This window comes from Osmerus mordax, chromosome 16 (assembly GCF_038355195.1).
Source record: "Osmerus mordax isolate fOsmMor3 chromosome 16, fOsmMor3.pri, whole genome shotgun sequence".
NCBI lineage: Eukaryota > Metazoa > Chordata > Actinopteri > Osmeriformes > Osmeridae > Osmerus > Osmerus mordax.
Window position 1 is genome coordinate 7,502,707 of NC_090065.1, and position 25,632 is coordinate 7,528,338.

General features: G+C 40.0%; 7 protein-coding genes across 10 annotated transcripts; 5 read left to right on the forward strand and 2 right to left on the reverse strand.

Moving 5' to 3' along the window:
• Window positions 1-1,029: 1,029 nt before the first annotated feature.
• Window positions 1,030-3,315, forward strand: LOC136959431 (SH2 domain-containing protein 1A-like). The gene is made up of 4 exons (XM_067253761.1): window positions 1,030-1,265; window positions 2,500-2,560; window positions 2,642-2,786; window positions 2,920-3,315. Exons 1-4 carry the CDS (start codon window positions 1,075-1,077, stop codon window positions 2,940-2,942), a joined length of 420 nt encoding a protein of 139 aa, XP_067109862.1. The 5' UTR covers window positions 1,030-1,074; the 3' UTR covers window positions 2,943-3,315.
• A 331-nt stretch (window positions 3,316-3,646) lies between these two features.
• LOC136959428 (granulocyte-macrophage colony-stimulating factor receptor subunit alpha-like) lies at window positions 3,647-7,489 on the reverse strand. Its single transcript, XM_067253758.1, has 11 exons — window positions 7,381-7,489; window positions 7,202-7,285; window positions 6,692-6,762; window positions 6,252-6,604; window positions 5,913-6,103; window positions 5,569-5,774; window positions 4,963-5,102; window positions 4,699-4,837; window positions 4,501-4,609; window positions 4,054-4,135; window positions 3,647-3,973 (listed from the first exon to the last, which is right to left on the reverse strand). The coding sequence occupies exons 3-11, from the start codon at window positions 6,753-6,755 to the stop codon at window positions 3,878-3,880; spliced, it is 1,380 nt and encodes a 459-aa protein (XP_067109859.1). The 5' UTR covers window positions 6,756-6,762; window positions 7,202-7,285; window positions 7,381-7,489; the 3' UTR covers window positions 3,647-3,877.
• On the forward strand, window positions 7,360-10,123 carry LOC136959429 (caspase-8-like). 2 transcript variants are annotated; one of them, XM_067253760.1, is made up of 6 exons: window positions 7,360-7,480; window positions 7,846-8,161; window positions 8,328-8,356; window positions 8,699-8,804; window positions 9,027-9,606; window positions 9,692-10,123. In XM_067253760.1, exons 2-6 carry the CDS (start codon window positions 7,858-7,860, stop codon window positions 9,837-9,839), a joined length of 1,167 nt encoding a protein of 388 aa, XP_067109861.1. In that variant the 5' UTR covers window positions 7,360-7,480; window positions 7,846-7,857; the 3' UTR covers window positions 9,840-10,123. The 2 variants fall into 2 exon arrangements, with proteins under 2 accessions (XP_067109861.1, XP_067109860.1); XM_067253759.1 differs by lacking the exon at window positions 7,360-7,480 and adding an exon at window positions 7,525-7,605.
• Window positions 10,124-10,572: 449 nt separating this feature from the next.
• On the forward strand, window positions 10,573-14,146 carry catip (ciliogenesis associated TTC17 interacting protein). The gene is made up of 9 exons (XM_067253729.1): window positions 10,573-10,657; window positions 11,094-11,279; window positions 11,373-11,428; window positions 11,594-11,680; window positions 11,782-11,949; window positions 12,086-12,210; window positions 13,377-13,453; window positions 13,545-13,633; window positions 13,739-14,146. The coding sequence occupies exons 1-9, from the start codon at window positions 10,573-10,575 to the stop codon at window positions 13,925-13,927; spliced, it is 1,062 nt and encodes a 353-aa protein (XP_067109830.1). The 3' UTR covers window positions 13,928-14,146.
• Window positions 14,147-14,463: 317 nt separating this feature from the next.
• casp8 (caspase 8, apoptosis-related cysteine peptidase) lies at window positions 14,464-18,229 on the forward strand. Of its 3 annotated transcripts, none has more exons than XM_067253786.1 (12): window positions 14,464-14,608; window positions 14,845-14,964; window positions 15,101-15,291; window positions 15,444-15,549; window positions 15,680-15,809; window positions 15,944-15,984; window positions 16,085-16,142; window positions 16,562-16,617; window positions 16,727-16,838; window positions 17,039-17,166; window positions 17,356-17,732; window positions 17,834-18,229. In XM_067253786.1, exons 2-12 carry the CDS (start codon window positions 14,857-14,859, stop codon window positions 17,961-17,963), a joined length of 1,437 nt encoding a protein of 478 aa, XP_067109887.1. In that variant the 5' UTR covers window positions 14,464-14,608; window positions 14,845-14,856; the 3' UTR covers window positions 17,964-18,229. The 3 variants fall into 3 exon arrangements, with proteins under 3 accessions (XP_067109887.1, XP_067109889.1, XP_067109888.1); XM_067253788.1 differs by having other exon boundaries at window positions 14,468-14,608; window positions 14,853-14,964; XM_067253787.1 differs by having other exon boundaries at window positions 14,478-14,608; window positions 14,835-14,964.
• A 266-nt stretch (window positions 18,230-18,495) lies between these two features.
• On the forward strand, window positions 18,496-23,672 carry LOC136958563 (protein lifeguard 3-like). Its single transcript, XM_067252560.1, has 12 exons — window positions 18,496-18,693; window positions 20,287-20,604; window positions 20,756-20,829; window positions 20,962-21,026; window positions 21,114-21,167; window positions 21,269-21,319; window positions 21,456-21,495; window positions 21,573-21,610; window positions 21,737-21,824; window positions 21,913-22,008; window positions 22,161-22,214; window positions 22,308-23,672. The coding sequence occupies exons 2-12, from the start codon at window positions 20,292-20,294 to the stop codon at window positions 22,455-22,457; spliced, it is 1,023 nt and encodes a 340-aa protein (XP_067108661.1). The 5' UTR covers window positions 18,496-18,693; window positions 20,287-20,291; the 3' UTR covers window positions 22,458-23,672.
• Window positions 23,673-23,721: 49 nt separating this feature from the next.
• si:ch73-71c20.5 (DUF4748 domain-containing protein) lies at window positions 23,722-25,598 on the reverse strand. Its single transcript, XM_067252561.1, has 3 exons — window positions 25,537-25,598; window positions 24,868-25,168; window positions 23,722-24,024 (listed from the first exon to the last, which is right to left on the reverse strand). Exons 1-3 carry the CDS (start codon window positions 25,580-25,582, stop codon window positions 23,859-23,861), a joined length of 513 nt encoding a protein of 170 aa, XP_067108662.1. The 5' UTR covers window positions 25,583-25,598; the 3' UTR covers window positions 23,722-23,858.
• Between the last annotated feature and the right edge of the window lie 34 nt (window positions 25,599-25,632).

Consider the following 25,632-nt stretch of genomic DNA (forward strand, 5'->3'; position numbering starts at 1 on the left):
TAATTGACGTAGGTTTCATAAACCACGTTCACAAAGTGCTCCTCTGAAAGTTCATATGCCACATCCTGAAATGACAACATTTCAACATGGGTATTTTTGTGGTAATGTCGTCTTGTGTCCTAGCCTGATCCTAACCAGACTCTTGTACATTTCATTTGTACAGAAGCAAAATCAAAATTGAGCGGATGTACATAGGAGGGCAGAGCCAGGCTACTTGTGTCCTGCCATGCACATCAAAACAGCAAAATAGTTCAAATCACACACTCTGATCAAAAGCTGTGCTTTTAATTTAGGAGCTTAGATATAATTCATTTGATATTTAAAATTACCATAAGGCTGCACTGCAGGTTTTAAACATGTGCTATATGGATCTACTTCTGTTTGCCTGATATGTATCATTTCCTGTTTAATGCAGACAATGCTGTTGTAGTTGCAACCGTAGAAACAGCAGAGAGAGGAAGGAAGGGGAGAACAGGGTGAATTTTGAGAAACATAAAGTGGGTGGCTGATGTGTTTTGATAAGAAAAGTGATATTTTGGTCCAGAGTTAGATACCCCCCCCCCTCCTCCCCACACTCACACACACATACAGGTGCCTGGAGACATGTATAGAGAAATATATATAGTTGGTTTATATGTGTATATATATTGTTTGTGTTTGTGATTTCGTTTGCTTACAGTGTCTGCTCTGTGTCCAAAAAGCCCTTATTTCAGTGTAACCATTGCTCACATTTTAAAATTTATTTATTTTGTGCAGCAACGAGCAGCGTTGCAACTGACAATCAGAAAAGCAGGAGGAAAACATTGTTAAAAGTTCAGAAATCATTTTAGCCTAACTCCTAATAAGGTAAAAAGAAAAGACCCCTGGCCTCGGCCTCTCACCACACTCATACAACCTAATGTTACATTGGTTGGTACAGAAAAAAATACCTTTGTTATGACCAAAGAGAAGATCAACTGTGCGGCAGTTTCACTTATGATATAAAGGTGTGAAATCCGCAAAGATACAGCTTTTCCTGCCTCACATCCTTTACTTCCTTTGATTTGCACTCTACCCTGGTGCTACATGTGAACCATGGCTAGTCAGAGTAACGGTGGCTTAAATCTTCATGACGACATGATGGAGAGCGCTCTGATCCGCTCTATCTACTATGGTAAAATCAGTAAAGAGCATACGGAGAGGCTGTTGGAGAGACATGGGCACGAGGGCAGCTTTTTGCTAAGAGACAGTGAGAGCGTGCAAGGGGTCTACTGTTTGTGCGTACGGTGAGTTCACAAAATAGTTGGCCGCCTAGGACTGAAGTCAGAAATGATTAGTCTTTCTTTTTGTCTACCCTTTATATGTTTTTGTGTAGTTTTATAGGAGACATTGGTATTGGGCTAGTAACTCTTCAACCATACTGCTTTTTGTATTTTTTCCCTTTGGTCGATTGAGAGCACCTGGCCTTTCTAATGATGTCACAAATGTAAACAACCTCAGGAATAGCCATGTAATTATTTTGTATAATAATTTGTTAATCCAGTTATAATGCATAATTATAACTACTGAGAAAACTAAGTTGTGACATTTATTTGACTTAAATATGTTAATTTGACAAATGTCAAATCTTTTACCCCAGGTCTCTGTATGATAAAGATAGAAGAAATATACAGAACATATTTATTATCTTTTATTCATTTCTCATCAGAACATGAATGGATGATGGGTTGATTCAAATGGATGTCTTGACTATTCTATTTTGTACTGCATAACCTATATGTCCATCAGTGCCTCGTGTCTATGAGCAAACCACAGATTATCTGTGATATATTATGCTGTCTAAAGAGTAATTGCTTCAACATAGCAGTTTTCACAAATATTTCTGACATGGCACATAAATGTCCTAAATTCAAATGTTAATCGATGTAATTTAAGTTTAGGCTATAGAGTTGTTTTTAAAGCATTCTCTTCAAATTAAATGTTCTTATTTAAAGGAAACATCTCATTCATATTTTGAGTTGTATTGATGTGGGGAAAATAACTAGATACTATCAAGATTATCTAAAACTGTGGACAATTTTCAGACTGTGTGAGAAGATCTTAGATTTGTCTTAAACAAACCTCATAAGAGTTACATAGAAAGTACCAATTGGACAATTTCCAGACATCGGAGCAGATGACTTAATGTCATATTTAATCTCAGTTTCATTTCCATATTCCAAATCTGAAAACTAAATGCAACAACAATTGTAAAGATTTGTTTTAATGCAGCAGAGCAAATAGTGTTCTCATGAGTTGTGGATATATCATTATTGTTTAGGTTAACACAAATACATGCTTACACACACTCACATACACATGCATGTAACACACTGATTACTGCAATAAGAAGCAGAGGCATACCAGTGCTACCAGGTCTGAGACACTATCCCCCTTCAATACTTCTAAAATTGGAGTAGATTCAGAATAAACATTTTCATTCTGACACTAATATACTTCCCTACACTTGACTGTTCCTAGGCAGACTCCATATGTCCACACCTACAGAATCTGCCATTCCTCTGAAGGATGGGCCCTTCAGGTGAGTGAATGGTCCACACAGGCACAAACACAACGCATAAACATCTACTGTCAACATGTGTGTTTGTATGTGTTCATGTAGGTCGCTACAGGAAAAAGGCAGCAGCATTTCAGGACTCTTGACAGGCTGATAGAAAGTTATAGAAGAGGCGTTGCCTCTGCCGTCATAACCCCCCTGACACACCCACTGGACAAGACACAGCTGCAAGACATAAGGCCAACAACAGGTATTTTGTGATCTTTATCTATGTTTTCTTGCTTTCTACACACAAAAATGTTTTATGATGTTCAGTATCCCGTTTTAATCATGCATACATGTTTTAAAGTCTAATGCAGTTGGCTTTGATTGATTTTTCACAGAGACGGCCTATATGGAAATGTGAAACTAACAAATCATTCTCAGTAGAGGAGACTCTGCAACTGGTCAGGTGTTTTTAATGTGTTGATGTTTTGTTATGTATTTAAGACAACAACAGCATTTAAACATGTATTAGTACTGTGTATACAAATTTAAATATGTCATTTTACTTTGTTTTGTCTACACATGTGGGCACGGTTGGGGGGGATTGTGGGTTGGCATAAGGAAATAAGAAACCTTGGGGAGGTGGGTTTTGAGGAGTGTTCATTTGCTGTTATGTTATGTGTCCACCAGGTGGACTTACTCCTCTGTATTTTATCCAAGATACTTCAAGCCTGCCATCTGATTGCTATGAGGGTGGATACTGATCTAATATCTGATCTAAAGTGACTCCTACCTGAATGTGCAACATATGCCATGTGCTATTATACATTACCAACTCAACAAATAAAATGTTTATTTCAAACAAAATGGCAATACAAAAATGACCAGGATTAAGTAAAACCTTTTCACAGCTTTATACAACTCAAAAGGTTACAGTGCAAGCAATAATAGCACGAGTCATAGCATAGCTGCATGGTGATTGATGTATTACACAATCTATTTAAAACCTTTAAGTCCACTGACTGTTTTGTATGAAACACGAGTGAATGAGTCCACATGGTATTCATGTCCTCTCCCTGCTGCCTACTAAAGGGCAACATTTCAAGCTTTGCTGTGCACCATTAATAAAGCACACCGGTTTCTGAAAGAACAGCATGTATATTTGAGTAGCAGACACTTTCCATTTCATTCACAATTGCAGTTAATATAACTCATGTTAACTATGGTATGTCATCACTTTTCCAATTCTTCTCACCATTTGAAACTGCTTAGCCTAACATAAATTGCTGTAAAGGAGCTGCTTTCAATATGGATTAGGGTTAGAGAAGCCGATGGTGCTGCTGTCTCCATGCCAGATTACCAGCTAGTGACTGGATCCTTCTCAGAAGTCTCTTCTGCTTCCTCCACTATAGTGATGTCATCCACGTATTTGGATAAGGGGGTAGGGACAATCTGACACAAGGGACAAACAAATATTAGGCCTGGTTGTAAGTGTGTGTGTGTGTGTGTGTTTGTGTGTGTTGTACATTTACCTGGAACAAGTCTTCTCTTTCCAGGAGAAGTTTAATCTTCTTGGGAGGCTGGGGTATGGGTGGAAATAGAAGTTTGGACACCCTGAAACACACACACAAGACACACATAAGTCATCAAAGGCCTGGAATCCTTACTGTTTTCAGCAGTTGCTGGTGGTTGCAGAAACACTTCTGAAGTGTTAATTTCCTGGCAGTGACTTGCTTAAATACATAATTATTTCCTCTTTTTGTTGTTCTCAGTTAACAGATTGGGGCTTTCCATCTCTTCTTTGAGGAAGTATAGTTAGTGTCTTTGTCTTGTTAATTGTCTTGTTCCCCTCTGCTCATCTTTCTCTTCTTCCTCACAGCCAAGTTGGATTGATACTCTTGAATTAAAAGACTACAGTGTTTCTATGTATAAAGTAAGCTGAAGGAACCGGAGAGAATAAAGAGAGAAAGGATGAGTACCTCTGGGGCCTGAACAATATCAGTAATGCCAGTAGAATCATGGGTATTCCAAGGGTGATACCAATAATCACCAATGGTTTGAACTGGGTTGAGGTATCCGCTGGCACGTCTAAACACAACATTACACACACACAAAGTGATATGGCAGGTTTGGATGAATTAAAGTTATTACTGTGTTATATAATTATGATTGCTCACCAATGGTACTACTCCAGGCACTCCAGTGGTGAACTTCATGGCACTCCCCATTTGGCTTTGTCCTGATCTTTACCTGATAGGCGAGTGAGGGGTCTGCGTTTGGTTCAGTGTAGTCCAGAAGATTTGTAATCGTCCTCGGCTTGTTAGGCACACAAAAAAACACACACACAAACACACAGTTGTTGTACAGTTATGGGTCAGCACACATAGTTTTGCGTAAACACACATAGGCATACGGCCACGGGCACGCTGTAGTAGTTGTACCTCTTGGTTGTTGATGGATAGTTCATATTCAAAGCAATCGGCCCCAATGTTCCACTGGCTGTAGGGAGTAGCCCACTGGACTAGCAAATCCCCTCCCTTGACCCTTTGAACCGTGACATTGGGGGGAGGACTCAGCACCACTTTGAGAAACACAAACATAACTATATAAGACACACACCCAGACACCCATATCTGCAACATTTATTCACAGACACTCAGAGCTGCAACATGTATTTATCCTTTGCAAAGTAATGCTCCTTCTGTTTTGTACATTAATAGTTTTATAGTTAATCACGATAAAAAAATGTGTTTTCCAGTTGCATTGTCAATTGCTTGGAGGACCCTGTCAGTTAAAAAAACACACAACGAAACCCACAAGTGGTACAGGAAGTGGTTTGGTAGCCTTAGTTTATGTTTACTTCCAATTTTCAAACACACCAGTAACCCATGTCAGCTATGTGGTCTGTCATCAGAAACATTTGGTAGACCTCTGGACTACACTTCCTGACAATGTCCTTCAGAAAATGTCAACATGGTACTTAGTTTGTATATAAGTGTGTACTGTATATATGTTCAGTACTAGTAGTGTGAGTGGTGGTCACTTACCTATGTTTTTGAAGTGAAACTTAGTAGTGTAGAGGCACGAGATATAAGGTGTAGACACATTCACACTGAAAATCAGCGAATCCTCTGAATCAGCGCGAATAACGTCCACCTCTCCGCGGCAATTGACCATGGCTCCGGACTGAGTTCCTCCACCAACATTATCCCCCACACAATCAACAGTAGAGATGGCCTTTTTTTTACACCCACTTGGTGATGAAAATCACACGTACATTCACACAATATACAGATTATTTTGTGATTTGAATGAATACTTAACTGCTAATTGTCAATCAAATTACTAAAAACTGTGAATGACTGTGAGTCTGAATCACTGTGGGTCTTACATGACAGAGGCAGAGTATTGGCTTCCATCAGGGAGCTTGTGGGATGTCCAGGAGCAGTTGAGCTCATTGGACGGGTAGATGAAGCAGGAATATACCTTTAAATAGTGACACTTCCGCTCTCCTGGGGATGTATCGCAGTCCTTTCCCTGAGGAACTCTTAGACATTCTTTAACTAAAGGCTTAGAAGTGGGCTACAGAGAGAACAGCAGTCACACAGTAAAAAAAAAAAAATGTGTTACTTCTGACCATTCCATGTATTTATGAATCGGTTGGAATATATGTTGTTGTTTTTTTATAAATGTATATATTATACATTTTAAAAATAATTTATAATCTTACTGATTCATATACATGATCATCCAGGTCACCATCCTGACAGAGGTTAGATGAATAAGGTTCCTCTTGACTCAGCAGGTCTGTCTGTAGAGTACTAGTAGTGTGTGTGTGTGTATGCTCTGATGTTTGGTGTGTAGGTGGATCAGTGTGTGTGTGTGTATGCTCTGATGTTTGGTGTGTAGGTGGATCAGTGTGTGTGTGTGTATGCTCTGATGTTTGGTGTGTAGGTGGATCAGTGAGTGTATGTGTATGTTCTAATGTTTGGTTCTCATTCTGTTCAAAAGGCTTTGTGTCTGTCTCGTTCCATCTCTCTGTTCTCTCAGTCACATTGGGTTCAGTCTGAAGGGTCTCTGTCCCTGTCAGCACAAACACCATTAACATCCCAAATAATACACACGTTTAGGCCTACCTAAAGACACACACATGAAAAACTTAAGACTCACCTCCATTCAAGGTATCACGGGCAAACAATACCCAGAATAGGGCACAAAAAAGAGAAAGCTGCATAGCGAACCTAGAAAATATATATAGGAACAGACAAACACACAAATAGGCATGAACTTATATCTTCATCCAGGCACAGTTTCTATCGCAGTGTCATTTCCTGGATAACAGCTGCCCACTGACAGCTTCAAACATTGATCAATGAGCTGTAACTTCTACCTCAAAAAAGAAAAACTGAAAATGCCAGTGTTCAGGGTATAAATATGTCACTTATACGATGGGCACAACAAAAACAGGGTAGTGTGTCCTTCACACTACACAGCATTCATAGCAGACCACATATTTCAACTTCAGTGAAGTACAGGGTGTCATCCAAAAGGTTTTAAAATACTATAGTGGCTGCAGTAGGCTTTACTAGCATTTATGCTAGATATATTAATTCATAATTAATCAAAACAATGAATAAAAAACTTTTTTTACCATAACTTGCAAAACTATGCTTCCCTTACCAGTTATCCTGTAGTTTTGTGCTTCAGTGTCTATCAGTCTGGTCCGCGTTTGTCTGTGAGATTGAGAGAGGCTGGAGAAACACCCTGAGGGGAAGGAAACATCAAGGCGTCATCAGGTTCACACTTATGCGGACTCTGGTCTGCAGAGGGTGGGCATAGCAAGACAAACTCTTTTGTACCCGGTTGAAGACTTCTTCGATACATCTGTTTCCTGATTGGTCACACGCATTAGACTTTACTTTTTTCCGCGGTAGAGCCTGCCTGCATCCATGTTTAAAGGTATTTTGCTCCTCCTGTTTCTGTAAAAAGAGCCGAGGCGTGTTCGGTGTCTCTTCATTTCCGTCCCTTTATGCAAAACGCGCGAAGAAAAAAAAGATACCACTAGGCAAATTCTAAACAAATTGGTACAGCATGCTATTCTTCATGTAATATATTGTTCAGTCGTGATATGTAGCATAGGTAAGCTATATAAATCAATTAGATTTGTATAGAATCCGTTGGTATTTGAGCCACACAGTAACGTAAAAAGATTAGTAACGGCTAACAGTTGGCTTTATGACAGGAGAGTAGCTTGCAAGTGCACTGTTTTGAAAAAGAAAGTGGAAAACACCGCAATTGTAACGACTGTCCTCTTGTTGTTCCAGGTGTAGTACAGTATGGCATCTAATCAAGACGTTTTGAAAGGAAGAAAGACAGATTTCATAAGTATTCTGTCAAGGGACTTTTTAATCTTCGACATGGTGCATCAAAAAAACATTTTGACTGAGCGAGATTACCAACACTTAGTAGACTTGTTTGATAACGACAAGGAGCGTGCAGCAAGAACACTAATTGATAAGGTGAGATATAAAGGCGATCAGAAGAGCACAATATTTGTGAACTTACTTCAAGAGGAGTTGATTTTGGACACCTACCCCAGGTTGAAAGAGATCTTCAACTTGAATGCCAATCTCAGCAAAAGTAGGCTATGCTACTATTCTCACTACAAACCATATCCCGTTACAATCATGTAATGAACTGTCAGTGTTAATGTTGGGAATGCTAACACATTAGATATGATAAAAGTTGCTGTATTATATTTTAAAGAGCTAAACTAAAGTGAACGGTTTCTTTCATTTATATCTAGATGGTACACAAGACGTTGGAATGATCGAGGTAAGGACTTTGGTTGACGAACTTAAGTATTAAACTAAATATTGTTTTCCTACTGCAGTGCAGAGCATAATGTTAAATGTAAACAAAAAGTGCTAACAATTCGCATAGACACTAAGCTACTTATTATAAGAAACTCTTCTCGTCCAAACATGTATGGTATGCACCTTTGCTGTTATAAAAACGTGCGAATATTGAATAGGCCTACATTAAACAGTACATTATTGATCGTGTTATATAGAGGATTCTTAAAACTTCTGCCCTAGTTAAAATTATAATTATAAATGTAGCTTTTATATTCAATATAATCATACAAAATTCCACTGGTGCTGGGGTTTTTTTCAGGACAGTTCCTATACGATGACCAGTGATCCACGAGGACTCTGTGTTATCATCAACAACGAGAATTTCAAGAACCATAAACAAAGAAAAGGAACACAGAATGATGTTGGTGTGTACCATAACACAAACTTGTTTCTGTTTTGAAATAACTTGAAATTGTCTGAGTTTTTAAATAACTTGAGATGGAGTAGTTTACGTGCATGCCCATGTAGCTACATAAGGACTTGGCTTGATCTCAAGTTAATTCAAAAGTTTGTGACAGGTTAATAAAATAAAATAGTGATAGTGAGAGTTGTAGGATTTGATATTGTGTGTCTTTTCCTCCTTGCAGATGCCCTGGTGAAGGTGTTCAGCTGGCTGGGATTCAGAGTTGTGTTGTGCCAGGACCAGACCAAGATACAGATGGCTGATGTGTTGCGTCATTTTGCGTCATTGAATTTAGCTGAGCTTCAGAAATGCAAAGTTAAAGAGTGGTCTGGCAGTCAGTTTACTGAGATTAAGAATCCTATCATGCATGGAGATGCCCTTATCTGCTGTGCCCTGAGCCATGGTGAAAGAGGAGGTATCTGTGGAATTGACGACACAGTTCTCTCCATTGATGAAATGAGCTCCACTTTCATTGGGAGTAAATGCCCTGCCCTTAGTGGCAAACCCAAGGTGTTCATCCTTCAGGCATGTCAGGGATCAAAAGTACAGTCTGGAGTGCCGGTGGACTCAGCAGAGAAAGAGGAGGAGATGGAAACCGATACCGTACCAGGTTCCACTTCACAACAACCGTACTACATTCCTGAAGAGGCAGATTTCCTAAAGGCTTTTTCCACCGTAGAAACATATGTTTCTTTCAGAGATGGAGTTGAAGGTTCCTGGTTCATCCAGTCTCTCTGTAAACAACTGGAAATAGGTTGTACAAGGTAAGGTCAAATTCAATTGTCTAAATAAAAAAAGCAAGGTTTGTGTTCATTGTGTGTTCACCATGTGCTGTGTTTGTGTCTCCAGGGGGGATGACATCCTGACCATCTTCACACGAGTCAATAACGAAGTCAGCCTGAAGGAGGCTGCAAAGGCTGAACCGGGGAAAAAAAAACAGATGTCAGAGCTTAAGTCAACTCTGAGGAAAACACTTATCTTTCACTGTAAAAAGTAAATCCTCAACCTGCTATTTCTCACACTGTGGACCTAGCTACTATTTTTGGGTGATGAAAGGGCTGATTTACCCCCCCATATTTTTTTTTTTTTACTTTTTTTTCATTGAAATGTTAGCCTATTTTACTTTTTCACTTTTCTTAGAGACATAGGCCTATGATGTAATATGAAAAGCCCCTGAATAATGTAGGCTACATAACAATGTAATAAAAAAGGAAGAACTTTTATACTTTTCTGCCAGAGCAGTACATTTTGGTTGACAATAAAACTCAGTTGTGAACCTGATTTAAAGACTCCAGTCCTGTCCATTTCATTTACTCCCCAAATTCCAATGACTACTTTGTCACAAGGGTGACTTGTTCATCAGTATTTTTCTATTTTGTGCTAGGTCAGACTTGTTGATACAAGTTACCGTGCACTTGTTTTCTGAAACCAGAACATCTAAGAGTACACGTAACTGAATTAAAGTCCATTCTTAAAATTAATTCCGTCCTGACCTAATTTTGTAGAATTGCGCTGCGCAGATGGTTTTTACTGTATGAAAGTGGCACCGTTGTCTGGTATCGTTGCTAGGGAAACATCTGATGTTGATATAGGCAACAACATGCTCAACGACATCCATCAAGTTAGCCAGCTAGCTCTGTCTTTAGTCAGCAACACAGTTAGCTTCCCAGCTCTTGCTACGGTCACTTGGTTCTAGTGATTGATTGTTATCAACTGTATGCTTCTTCAACATGGAAGAATATGTTTCTGGTAAAGATGCTGATATCCACGAATTAAAAGCCTCTGTAGAAGCCATTGACTTCCTATCCAGCATTGGTAAGTTACAACTTGCTCGCCAACTAGCTAGAGTATTATTACTAAGAAACTAGACAAGTTCAATAACCGATTGCAAAGTATCCAGCTAGCAATTTATACTTAGTGTAAATGTCAGTAAAAGATGCATAGTCTCGGTACAGTATCAATCATTAGTCTTGTTGGCGTCCTACGGAAGAGCTATTAGCAATATCGCATCTGGTGGTGGCACCACCCATTGAGTTAAAGTCCACATAAAATAAAGCACTGTGCTGGAAAGAGCATACAAGATTTGTATCTATATATACACTCCCAAAATTCTGGATTGACATTAAAGCATATATCTCTGAACCAATAATGATTATTATTTGCCCTAACTAGATATTGGAACACACAGTGGACCAAAAGATTGAATGCCTATTTTACTGTCCAGTGTAATGAGTATCTTCTTAATTTGCAGAGTCTGCTGAGTTGCAGAGGTGTGTTTTCTCAGACGCTCTGGTGACAGTGTCTGAGGGGGGCAGGGAGCTTGGGGAGTTCAATGTGACGGTGGAGCGGGTCTCTCGAGGGGAGCAGTCATGCTTTCTGGTGCATGCTCACAGCCACGGAGCAATTGATAACACACCCTGTGGAACAGCTATAACAGGTGAAACACAGAAAGACAGGTGCTTGGGATAGGAGTCTGTATTCTACTGGTTTTGGAATCTGTTTTAACATGACTTTACATCTTTCCAAACAGCATACCTGTCCACGAGTCTAGAAACACTTGAGCAAGATCATCATGAGTATGTCAATGTAAGCCAGTTGAAATTATGTTCCCGTTCATTTGAGTATAAAGAAGTTGATAGCAGGATAGCAGTTTATAACAGGAGTGTGTATTGTAATGTTTAGTCCCTTTATTAACTTGCTTATCTCATGTGCTGTCTTGTTTCATTAACCTCCCATCCATCCTACTCTCAGCTTCAGGAACACATGTTGGACAGACGGTGTCACATGGCCCAGCAAGACGGACAGATGGTGGTCAAAAAAGTCACCACTGTAGGAGAGGTGAGAGCTGGATAGTTTTAGGGGAGTATGAACACAGATTAGAATCCAAGATGATGTATGTTTGTGTTGAACACTTGCAATTGTATGTGTTTGTTGCGAAGGAGGTGAAGAAACAGACTGTGTGTTATCCACTGGCCACTTTACGTGGGCTGGTTACTGAGGGTTCTAACCTGCTGCTGCTGAGACTTCTTGCTCTGAGGAGGAACGTTCCAGATCACATGACCTTCATCTCATTTGATCAGGATACAAGCTTATCCTCCTCGACTTACGTAAGCTTGCGTGTGGGCTCCCATTTCTGAAAATCAAGAATGTGATATAGGATTCAGAACAGTTGCAGTCACTTCAATCAGTTCTCCTTGTCTCACTCTTGACCTATGATTTTGACTGCTGTCCATCTATTTCCAGAGGAGTCTGGGTGTAAAGCAGCAGGCAGTGGGAGATGAGGTACTGGAGGTGTTTGGGATTGAGCGGACAGTTGAATCAATGGAGGATATCCCTGCTACATGGCACTGCTATTTCCTGCCAGATGGGTAAGGAGACATATACTCCAAAGTATCTTGGATGCTGAAGCCCTCTGTGACATGCTTGCGTGTAAAAAGGGCTATACAAATACATTTGATTTGATTCTGAAGAGGTCTGTCCTTAAACCACTGATCATTTAACAACAATTAAAGAAAATTATTACTTTATTATTTCTATACTGTTTGAAATTGTCACGACGTGAGGTGGGGTTGGACCCAAACGCAGGGGAGTCGGCAGGCATGGCAGCAACAAGGGTTTTATTTCTCAAAAACGGGAACAGATAGGGTACTCACACGGACAGGTATGTCCGTGTGTCGTCGTCGTCCCCCCCCCCCCTGTTTTGTGTCCAGTCCTTGTTTTGTCCTTACCATACCTGTCTGTGTGAGTACCCCATCTGTTCCCAGTTTTGAGAATAAAACCCTTGTTTCTACCATGCCTTGCATCTCTAGTGCATTTGGGTCCTACCCCTCCTCACCCCCTGACAGAAATGTTCTGAACATAATAAACAATGTTTGATCTATACCTTGCAATATTAAGCTCATGAGCACATAACCCTTGGTTATGTCCAGTAGAAAAATATGCCTATCTATTAATTATGTTTCTTTTATCATTGATACATTGATATTATTCTGTTTTATTATGCCTGCATAGCCATAAGTTGGGTCTTTGTAAGGGGTGACAATGAAAGGCCTGTGTCACTAATGTAAGTCAGAGGTCACAATATTTCCAAAGTGTATTATGCCATGCAACTTTGAATGAGGAAAATAGAAAGAATGACAAGGCCATTTTTCTGGGAGCCCTATCTAAAGACGTAAACAAAAGCTATATAGCATACAGTGTCCTTTTTCAGTGCCTGCAAAGGCTATGTTAATCATTTTGTATCCTCCCATATTGTGATACCATATACACTCTTGAGTATATGGTATCTTCCTGTATTCATTGTCAAGTCTTCTGTGATACTCAACTTGAGTGTAACAGACACCTGCACCTCACATATGTGTAATAAATACATTTATTTAGTCATGAACTTGTCTTGAACTCATCTTAACTATTCCTTCCATTGACTTGGCACTTTCAGAGCAATTGGGTATTATCGAATACGTCTTCAATGCTAAATAATGAACTAGATTAAAACCTTTTGCTGTCAATTTTCCTGTGTGTGGTTTCTGTTTAGTCACCTGGCCAGCAGAGTGCAAGTGGGTTCTCCTGTCACCATGAGGCTCCTGCAGTTGCCCCCACGGTCAAACAAAGGTATACACACAGTAGTAGAGTATATGCAATAGTCTTGAGAAATTTAGAGACCAGTATCACAATAATTATATTGCGTGTATGTGTGTTTTAGAGGTGAGGGATGATAAGCCTGTGTTTGAGAAGAGGCCTCTGGTGTGGGAAGAGGACATGCAGATGCACTCCAAGTTCCTAGACAGAAAGGTTGGTAACTGACTCTTGGGACTGTCCTATCTCTCCATCATTACAAAACTCCTTTCCTTCTGGTGCTCACAGATCTGTGTGTGTGTGTGTGTCCGTGTGACCCAGGAGGAACTGAAGGCTGAGCATGCATCCTACCTGAGGCAGCACCCAGAGCTCCGTGTCATAATGGCTGACTTTCTGCAGTTCCTATTGCTAAGGAAACCCAGCAGTGTGTTTCTGTTTGCCAAAGAATACTTCCTCCTTTTCTCATCTCGTCATCCCCCAAGAGGACCATTTAATTCATCATCACCCTAAGAATTGTATAGGCCTCCACCACTTTTCTGTATCATTATTGTCAATGGTTTGTTTCCTGTTAATTTAGTCTTCTTATGGTCATGACTGGCAGGTACAGTAAATAAATCAAGGACATCATACTACCATTTCAGTATGCCCCAAGTAATCATAATAGGTTACCTCCTCTCATGTCTTTGTGTCATTTAAGAAATAAGTAAAATAATAAAAAATATAGTCATTAGAGGATCTACATGTAGTCATTTAGCGGATCTAATTTTGAGCTTTACGATTCCTGTTTGCAAAGCGTCAATATAGCTTTAATTTTACGCTTTTCCTCCCACTACATTCACTCAGTAGGTGTGTTCGACTTCATGTAGCGCATCCGGCTGCCTTGAAGCTGAGAATGCCATTGGTTGCTTCAAGTCAGCCGGGCTGCAGGCGAGGCCGGCGCTGCATGAAGTCGAACGCACCTAACGTAATATTTTACTGACTCCACCCTCTGACAACGAGTTCGACCAATGAACAGAGGCGAAGGCTTTTTCTGTTGCAAACCGAAAGTTAAAAAAGAAAACGAAAAAGAAGAGGAACGATTCCAGGAACTGTGTTGTCAAGTTTACCGTCACTTTACAAACAAAAATATTGCCCAGTTTGGATAGAGTGTGCTGTAAACGTTTTGTTTCGCAATAAAGACTGTCGTTGAAGGTGAGTTTTGATTGTTGTACAATTTTTCTAATTAGTTATTTAAAAGCTGACTGACAAGCTCTTTGAGGATTTTTGCTTGGTAGTTGTTCATTTGCATAATAGGATTGTTACTTTGACACAGAATGGTTGTCCTGTAACTCACGATACATCTGTCTCCTTCGCTTCTGTCGGTCGTTGCTATCTCTGTGTGTGGTGGTGTGTGCATGTTGTGACTCACCCGTGTAAGTGTGTGTAAGTGTGATAGTGTGATGGACATTCTTAGTCTCTCTCACATTGATGAGGAGCTGGACTCTGTTGAGGTGGCAGCGCTATGCTTCCTGTGCCAAGATGTACTCAATAGGAAACGGCTGGAGAACGTGAGTATGAATCCTATCAGCATTCCATTATATTATACCATGCAAAAGTGTAAGTCACAGATGAACACAAAACATAATTAAACAAGATAAATGGAAACAGAAATGTTTGGTTTAATACTTTTTATTGTGGTTTAAGGTGCGGGAGGGACGAGAATTATTCCTGAGGCTAAGAGAAAAAGATTTGTTAAAGAACAGCCATTTTTTGTCCCAACTTCTCATTACCATTCATCGAGAGGATCTACTCAGCCACCTAGAGACTGACAGTAGGCAACCAGAGCAAGAGTCTAATTCACAAACAGATGCAAGTCCTGCACTTTCCCAATACAGGTGAACACAGATATAGTTTCACTTGTTACATTTCTGTCTGATGCCCATCTTATGAAACATTGATTTACATTCTTTTTACATTTTTCTTTTTTTTGGATGGATCTTTCTTATTCTCTTACCCTGTCATCTCTCTTTTTTCCTTTCTCTATCAGGACACTGTTATATCAAGTCTCTGAAGATATAACCCAGGAGAACCTAAATAAGATGAAGTTTCTACTAAGCAACAAACTAGCCAAGGGGCGACTTGATCTATGCACTGTAAAGACAAAACACTGAAATAAATGACTTTGTATTTATATACTGAGGGCCTTTAAGGCCAGGGGCCCTGTTTACAGTTATCATGTGTGTTTGCCACAAGCAAGCTAATTTTCTTCTGTACATGTTCTAGACGGCTTTGGATGTGCTGGCTGAGATGGAGAGGCAGAATCATCTGTCAGAACAGACACTGGAAGTATTAGAGGAAACATTGATGGAATGTGATGCACAGCTGGCCCTGAAAATAAAGCAATACAGAACAGGTACCCCACACACATACACACACGAGCAAGTTAAACTTCACACATATAACTTCTAATGCTGTAATGGTGTGGTAATAAGTCTGTGCTGTTTCTGCCAAGAAGGATGCCTAAATCATACTTATTTTCATTGGCAGGGTGCTTTTTGTTACGGGAGACTGTTCCACACATAAATCAGGTGTGTATGCTATGCACTTGAGTATATTTTGGACTATGTAAATCATTTTGTATGAACTTAATTAACAAATTAAATGATGTCCTTGTTTCTTTTCTCTCAGCGAGGAAACAACCTTCAGATACCAGTGAGACCGTCTGTGACTGTGACACAGCCCAGCAGTCAGTCTCCCTCTCAAACACATACAACCAAATACTCGTTTAATTAACCCTTGTGTTATCTTCGGGTCATTCTGACCCATCAGTCATTGTGACCCACCGTCGTATTGAGACAACTTTACCGCATACAAAAACAAAGTGAAGCATTTTCTTAGAACCGTTGGGCTGTCTCAGACCCCCCACATTGCAAAGGTTAAAAGAAAATTATTTTATTTGTTTTTGTATTGGGTAAAATTGGGTAAACACAACGATGGTTCGTTATGAACCTTTTGGGTCATGTGACCCGAAGGCAGCACAAGGGTTAAGACAGTTACTAAAGATAAACACATTTTTTGTAAGTGATTGCAGTACATCCCTAGTGAACCACACAGACATAGATTTGTCGGTCAGATCGGGGCTTTCACTTGTGTTCCTGTACACAGGTGAGGATGGAGAGCGCCTATTCACGGATTCAGACCCGGTGTCCCCCTCTGATTCGGTAATCATTTGGTATTCAGAAGAAATCTCCTACAAATAAGTCCTTTTTCGGGACCAAGTCTTGTATGACAGTTTATTTACTCACTACTCTTTATGTACGTCTCCTGCAGATTGGATATTATCCCATGACCCACAATCCTCGGGGGTGGTGTGTCATCATCAACAATGAGCACTTCGAGACTAATGAGTTAAACGACCGTCCAGGGACAGAGAAGGATAAGAGTATGCATTGTAGCTTGGTTGTCCTCGTCACTGTCTACTCATATAGGGCACAGATTTGAGGGTTAGGGCTTTGAGAGACCAAAATACAGTAATTGTGAGAAAGAGACATAAGGATATACATAAGAAAATAATATTAGCTATTGAGAGATAATGGTAATTTCAATGGTATAGCTGCTCACTCTTTCTCTCCCTCATCTTAGGTGCTATTGCAAGCGTTTTCTCCAGGTTGGGGTTCAAAGTAAAGGTGTTTGATAATCTGACAGCAGCTAAAATGTTGAAGGAAGTTGAAGATCTGGGAAAAAAGAATCATTTTGATGCAGATGCACTGGTAAGATGGGATAAAAGTTAGGCTTGGTGGAATATAGGCCGTAGCCATTTAAAAGTCCTCACAGCCTTATCCGTACATTTAGTCATTTAGCAGACGCTCTTATCCAGAGCGTACACACCTCATTACCATGAAGAGTCTATTGTGTACAGACTTTATATCTGTGTCTGTGCCTTCTGTGTGTGCTCATAGGTGGTGTGTGTTCTGTCCCACGGAGAGATAGGGTGTGTGTTTGGTGTTGATGGGAAAAAGGTGCCCTTGCGTTCCCTCACCAAACCCTTCACCAGCGGGGAGTGCCGCTCCCTGGCAGGAAAACCCAAACTGTTTTTCATCCAGGCCTGCCAAGGGACAGGCTACCAGCGCGGAATGTCGCCAGCCGTGTCCCCAGAACAGACTGAGGGTCGGGGGACGTTTGAGTCAGATGCAGGCCCTGTCCAGTCCATTGCCACAGACGCAGACTTCCTGATTGGCATGGCCACAGTTGATGAGTGCAAGTCATTCCGTAACACTAAAGAAGGTTCCATCTACATCCAGGAGCTCTGCAGACAACTGGAGAGGGCAGGACCCAGGTAAGAGGGGGGGTCATTTCACAGTGCCTGTGCAGTGTGGTTTTATGGTGCGTATTTGTTTTTTTTGTGTACATAATGTGTTCATCTATGTTTTCTTGAAGCGGGGAGAATATCCTGACGGTGCTGACTTGTGTGAACAATGAAGTCAGCAGGGGAGAGTTCTTATGCTATAAGCAGATGCCTGAACCAAAGTACACCCTTACCAAGAAACTTGTACTGCCCTTCATCTGAACTAATTCACCATCCAGTGGGCCGATACACTGCAGAACAACTGACTCATCGAATAATGGACTCTCATTTGATTGTTCCCAGCATCATTGAGAGAAAGGGGAGAGGGAAAGAGAATAATTAGTTTTTTGTGATCATACACATAATTAACTGCATAATGTTGTCACACTAAATGCTACCTATTTATGTTTTATTTTATCAGAACTACGTCTGATTTAACTGTCATTATTCAAATTGTTTGTAAGGCAGCAAATAAACCCAGGAATATACCCATGAGTTTTGATTATTTGAAAGTGAGTATTGTACCTAACCTATCCTAGAACAAATACAACTTTTATGAATACACTGACTTCAAAATAAACAAGATGCAGTGATAAGCAGTGATATTGTTAACATTTATATTTGGTTATTTGCTTGTCTTCTATTTCTTGTCTCACACAAACAAACACGTTATAAGTTGTGAATGTATTGCATTGGCGGATTCCAGCGGACTCCACCCTACTGGCTGAAAGAGCCCTACAGTTCCAGGAAATGTTCTACAGTGCGAGATGACATCTGTTTGCCTGCTGCTCAAAGGAACATAGGAGCGGCTCAAAAGAAGGAATAGTTCGAGTTATCGAACTTTCGGATTTAATACAAAACCAACTTTTGTCACCCTTAGAACATCTGAATCAATTCTGATACAAATACGTTTCAAGCCGTACTAGCTCGATTTTTCTTGGATATTTCTGTGGTGAGTAATTGTTTCTTTTTAAACATCAGCCCCATTTTCCTTTTCAAATGTTTTTCTGAAAGATTTGAGAGCTTTGTGCATAGGCTATATAGCAAGCTAGAGTAGCCTACCTAGCCTACATTTTCTTCCTGAATGGATCTTTTGTACACTGTCCCGTTTCCTACCTGAGTTTTCTTTTTCTAGAAACGTATGGTTTCGAAATTGTGGGTTTGTGACAAGGTTGAGGTTGTCAGATGATCATATTTAGATTTTGATGATCATAGTATTAACGATTATGATGATTAAGAGAAGCAGTAACTATGCCCCTACTCTTTGTGCCACTCACAAACACACACACACACATATATTTACACTCTCCTCGAAGGAGAATTATTGTGTATAGTGAGAACCGTCTGACTGGTTCATTCACACAGCCTACAGTTTTATGCCTTGAGTGTGTGATACATTGTTTCCTATCCATGTTTTTTCCACCAAAAATGTTTGATCCTGTTGCTTAGCGATAACATGAGATCATGGCATAATGATTCAAGCCAAGGGTGTGTGAGAAACTGAATTTGGGTGTAGGCCTGTGAGTACGAGGCCTTGTTTGTACTAGGGAAAGATAGGAGTTTCAGAAAATTCCCTACTCATTCACTACAAATCGTTTAGTAATCTTTTAAAATGATTGACATTTGGAGAGAGCAGGGAGAGGAAGAGGGGAGGACATGCAGAAAAGTTGGATTCAAACCGGTGCGGAAATGTTTACTTACCCAGTGAGCCTTCAGGTCGTTGACCCTCCTTTAACTACTCAGACTTCCTTGTTACACGCATTGTTCAGATTCATTACTTCAAAAAGTAGTAGCCTATACAAACTAATCATTTCTTAGTGTGGGTCTTTATATTTTATTTCTTTAAATTTGTATCGTAAATAGTTACTTTGGTTAATATAAAGACCCACTCTAAGAAATGATTAGTTTGTATTAATTAGTGAGGCTTACGTCCATACATATCCATGCAAGGCCTAGCAACGTAAATTAAATGCATCCAGACTAACTTGTGAATGGAAGAACCGCATCATATCAAAAACATTATAGCTCTGTGCATACAATCTTTGACCCTTCTCTGAACTCCAAGTTACATGGTTTTGTGTTAACATACAGATCACACATACAGTTCCTCTCATCAATCTTCCACTATAGAAGCAAGTAATGTAGGCCTAATGATAAACTTGACGTATGGTTTATGCAAAATAGTATTACAGTGACATTTCCTCTTAAATTTGGTTTTTGGTCATGTCATTGTGGTTAAATGTAGACCACAGAGAAGTAGAAACACATGGAAACTTTCTCAATTTCAACCTGATCTGCTGTAAGTGGCTTGCATAGCCTCTTTTGTCATCTTTTTGCTGCTGTGGTTTTTCGCCAGAACCAATCTAAGATTAGTTGACCTTAATCTTCATGTTGTAGTTTAAAATGGACATATGACTAACCAATTTGAAAAATCTGGAAAAGGGTGATAACTGTAGCTTACCTGTTAAACGGCATTGAATGGCCTCAGTGTTCTCTGAACTAATAAAACTCTGTATTGCTTTCTCTCCCTCCCTTCTCTAACCAGGCAACATGTCCAAATCGGATTTTCCTCCAGGGTACGATGAGTCTCATAACCCCCTCTACAGGCCCCAGGGTGGAAACTACCCCCCTCCACCAGCCTATGGCTTCCCTGCATTTGGTGGTCCACCACCAGGCCAGCCCTCTGCTCCCTATCCCCCAGGTCCACAGGGACCCCCATACCCTGGACAACCAGGGGGCTACCCCTCTGCCCCATACCCAGGTCAGGGTTATCAGGCTGGGCCTCCCGGAGCAGGGTACCCCACCCACATGCCCATACCACCCATGATCCCCCCTACCATGCCTACAGATGCACTCAGCTCAGGTAAGGGATGTGTATCATTTAATTTAAAATATTAATAAGTCTTATAGGAATGTTTTAGTTGAGTTCTGTTTAATAATACCTTAAATTAATGTATTTATGTTTTAATATTTCTTCTATAAAAATAAGATGACTACATCCTCTGGTGTCGCAGGTGGAGAGGAGGGGTTTTCTGCAAGTGGTGCCAATTGGGACAGTCTGGGTGTGCGACATGCCTTTATCAGAAAGGTTAGTATCACAGACACTTTAAACAATTGGGCACGTCATTAGATGGTTGCCTATAACTTAAAGATTTTCAGAAATTCAACCCATCAAACTGTTTGTCAAGAAACAAAACAAATCTTTTGTCCTTTCTTTCAGGTGTATCTGATCCTGGCAACACAACTGCTCATTACGTTTGGGATTGTGGCTGTTTTCACATTTGTGTGAGTGTTTTTTTGTGATTCTGAATATACACACATTTGTGTGTGACACACTGTATATTTGCCTGTAACTGTCTGTCTCCTTCACAGTGATGCAGTACGCCTGTATGTGGTCAGAAACCCAGCATTATACTGGGCATCATTGTAAGTGCTCTTCCTACTATACTAAAATTGTTTTTCACCAGCTATATTGCTTATCTCATTTCACTGTTTAATTGACAGCTTTTGTTGTACTGTCTTCACAGCGGTGTGTATTTTGTCACTCACATTGTGCTGGTCTGCTGTAAGGGACCCCGGTGAGTACATAGCATACACAACAAATGGATACCTTATGCACATATAGACATATAGATTGTTTTTGCCTGTGCTTGAGGATATTAATCAAGTTGTATGCAGTGAAGTACCACCCTAAACCATATCCTCTCCCTGCAGGAGGAAATATCCATGGAACATTATCCTGTTGGCTATATTTGTAAGTTATTATGTCCACTTCATCAATGAAATATATTTCTTTACTGGTTTGACTGGTTTTATTTTCTGTCTCTGCAGACCCTAGCCATGTCTTATATGACAGGGACAATATCTAGGTGAGGGATCCTGTTTGCCAGTATACACACACACACATACATAAATGACAAGGTTAACACATCTTAATTTACCTTTAAAATTGTGCATGACATTAAGTACTTAATTTGTGTATGTTTACTCTACAGTTATTATGACACAAAGGCTGTGTTTCTGGCTCTGGGCATAACTGCCATTGTGTGCATCATAGTAACAGTCTTCTGCTTCCAGACCAAGGTAAGACGTGTGTGGAAGTGTGTGTATAAGGGTTCTGAATCAAAATTCTTGTCTTATTCTTGGGTAACAATCGTGTTTCCCGCCTCAGGTGGACTTAACCTCATGCGGAGGCCTGTTCTGTATCCTGGGCATTGTGGTCATGGTGACAGGCATCATCACAGCCATTGTGCTGTCCTTCAAATATGTGAGTTCTGCAAGTACATGTAATAAATAGTATACTTCTTACACCTTTCTTCTGATACTGTGCTGGAATAAACTGCTTTCGGGTCATAGTTTATTTTCTAGATTGTCTTTCCATGAGTTAAAATGTTCATGAAGTATCTTTATCTCTACTAGATACCATGGCTGCATATGGTGTATGCCTCCATTGGAGCCATAGTCTACACACTAGTGAGTACACTACACCGCTAGTATGGTCATAAACTGAACATTTAACATGCTTATGATTTTTGGCTAATATGTCTGCGTTTCTCCATATCTTAGTTCCTGGCATACCACACACAGCTGCTGATTGGCAACAGGAAGCACTCCATCAGTCCCGAGGAGTATGTGTTCGCAGCTCTTTCCATCTACGTTGACATTATCCAGATCTTCCTCTTCCTACTGCAGATCATTGGTGCATCCTCCAAATGAGTCCCACAGTGAACAAAGACCTCTTTACCACCACCAGACAGGGAACGCTGCATCAACAGGGTGTTCAAATGCCACACTTTTTAAAAACATTTAATATACATTTGATATGATCATATTATATATATATATATTAAATTATTTATATATATATATATTATTATTATTAGTTATGTACTAGCAAATTGACAATTGTCATTGGTGTTTGTAAGATATGCACTCAAAAGGATCTGCAATGGTGTGTGTATAACATTGTGTTCTAGCCAAACAATAAGGTATCTGTTTCAAGTAAACAATCCAATTTGGTCACAAGACAACAATCCAATTGTGGTAAATAGAAGAGATGCCTTGACCTTACACTATTGGAGATCTAATGTATATGAAGTGCATTGGAAGTTGATTCAGAATGAAGAGTAGGTATTATTGCTAATAGGTAGTATTTCCAATGCTAACACACAAATTAGCCGTTTTTTATTTATTAAAAATGAAATCACTTCCGATTAATGTAAAGCATATTTTTTATATGGGATAATCTAGATACTAAACTACAATGCCTTTTGCAATACTGTTTTCTGATGATTTCACTGTACTATGGGTAAATTGTTCTAGGATTTTCTGCATGGAGTTTAGTTCTTATTGGGACCCTGAAGTGTTGCTCTTGATTCTGGAGTGAGATGGTCGAGACACGTTCTTATTCTATTCATGATTACTATTATGATCCGATTGGTCAATTAGGTGTTCTTTATACTTACATTGTAGGTTATATAATCATATTACACTTTTTGGTAATACAGGTGTACGATTATCATTACTCTGTAAAAAAAGAATGCAACTGACTGAATGTTTAGCACCCATGTGGAGGATAATGATATGATAGTTGACTCGTCTGTTATAGTATCGTATCATTCAGTCTTCCTCCCACCTCTGTTACATGTATGCTAGTAATCAGTGGTCCTCTTAACTTTGACCCAATAAAAAGCTGAAAATAAATGACTCTTTAGAGCTAGCTGTATATGTTTCAGGAGCATACAATTACCCAAGTCATATCCCCTTCATTTGCACTATTATAGAAGGATATGAGGGAAACACAGGGTACCAGTCTGGATATACATCACTGTTACAGTATAAAGCTATGAGAGACAGACAGCATTAATAAACACACATCATTGTTTTGTTTTTGCTTTTCTTATCAAATAAAGGTTTTATATCACCATTCAATCCATTTAAGGTGTCTGATTTACTGCATCATACATAAGGGACAAACAAGTTAAACTGTTTTTTTTTAATAACTTGCCCAACAGTGTAGGCTACATTCACACAGGTCAGTCTCACAGCATCACATTCTCTGAGCAATCATAAATCCAATTAGATTGTGAATTTGTGGTACACTTTCGGCTTTCATCATCAGTCCAGTTTAGCTGTATCTGTGTTGCGGTAGCGACTCCCCTCGTACTCTCCCTCATTGGATCTCTTCATTCTCTGGCGGACTCTTAGCTGCTTCAGACGGTTCTTATCCACCTCTCTCTTCGCCAGGATGAACCCTATTACACCAGCAGGTAGACCTATCATCCTGCAAACCAGAGGCGTTGTTAGACATAAAACTCTACTGGGGCACCGGCCCCTAATTCATATCCCTTTTTTCTTTCAAGCTTGCTGTGCACAATGCACTACTAGGCTATAGAACCTCCCCTTGCTTAACCCACTATACAACAGTTCAGGGACGCAAGTTTGATATCAGCTTTGGCAAGGACATCAATAGCTAATGCAAGTGCGCACATTTTTTTTTGCATTGATTTGAGGTTTTTTGAGCTTCATGTAATATTGTTTTAATGTTTTAGTCAAAATAAGATGAACGGTAGGCCTATCATTTAGAAACTATCTTTAGTTTTGTAATGTTTTCTTAGCCTACCTCAATTCTGACTTGTGTGCCGAGTCCGACACCTGGGGGGTATTCCAGAAAGCAGGTTATGTGATATACCCGGGTAAGTTGCATAACCTGCTTTCTGTAATACCCCCCTGGACGTCTGTGTCCGTGCTGCAGTGGCTATTTGGCAAGCTCAGAAGAGCGCGGTGACAAGGAATTCTTCATGCATATAGGTTTGTGTTTTCGGTTAAACACTTTTACAAGCGTTGATTGGGAAACTGTGTTCATTCTTTCTGGGATTATCAATCTAAATGAATGCACTAACTAATGAAGTAAATTGTTAAAACTCAAACTTTAGATTTTACTGGGTCACAGCAGATTCAGCAGGGGGTCTAACGATGCCCCTGCTGCAAACAAAAGAAGGACATCAACAGAGCAGAAGATCATCTTGGGGGAAAATATAATGTTCTATAACGACATGGGAACCAAACTGATTATTGTGAACCATTTCAGAGGGGAGGAGGGTGGGAGGGAAAAATGTGGTCTCACCAGGCATATCCAATCTTCATCATGGGGTTCTTAGCCTTTCTTTTGGGGATGTACTCTGGGCCCTCATCCTCGTCTTCCTCCACAGTTTCTTTCTTCTCAGTAGTTTTGTGTGTGTGTGTGCTTTCCTGTGCGCCTGTTTTAGTGGTGGTTGTTGTGGTTGTAGAGATGGAGAGCATGTGGCCATAGGGGTGCATTGGACGGTTGTACCACGGGACACAACGGGGAGTTACAAGGCCCAAACACACTTTAGTGCTTTCCTTTCTACACGTCCACAGACATCGACCAGGCACCAGATTAAACCCTGAAAAGTAGATTTCAATTTATTATGCAATACTAACAGGTTCTGTAGGTATACAGGTAGGTAGGCTTGTAGGTAATAATGTGGCAGAACGGGTTATGCCGGTGTATGAGGTGGGTTGTGGTAAACAAATTATCGCATTAGCCAACAGCACTATCGTTCGCATTGTAAACGTCCCTGCTGGTGAACTGATGACAGACATTTTAAATAGTAAATGTTACGTACGTTGTCTTTGGAAAATAGGCTTTCAGGCAACTAAACTGAGTCATAACATTGACTACTCTAACTAGTTACATCCATCCTAGGTATATTATTTTATCAGTGTGAATATTGTGTGAAGTAAACATTTGTTTAAAGCAGTAGAAACGTACCTTTTAAAAGAACCGACCTCGCAAATTTCCTACAGGGCGCCGCCATGTTTGTTTAATTCCCTTAGTAAAGCGCACGCGCATTGCGCTACATTTTCA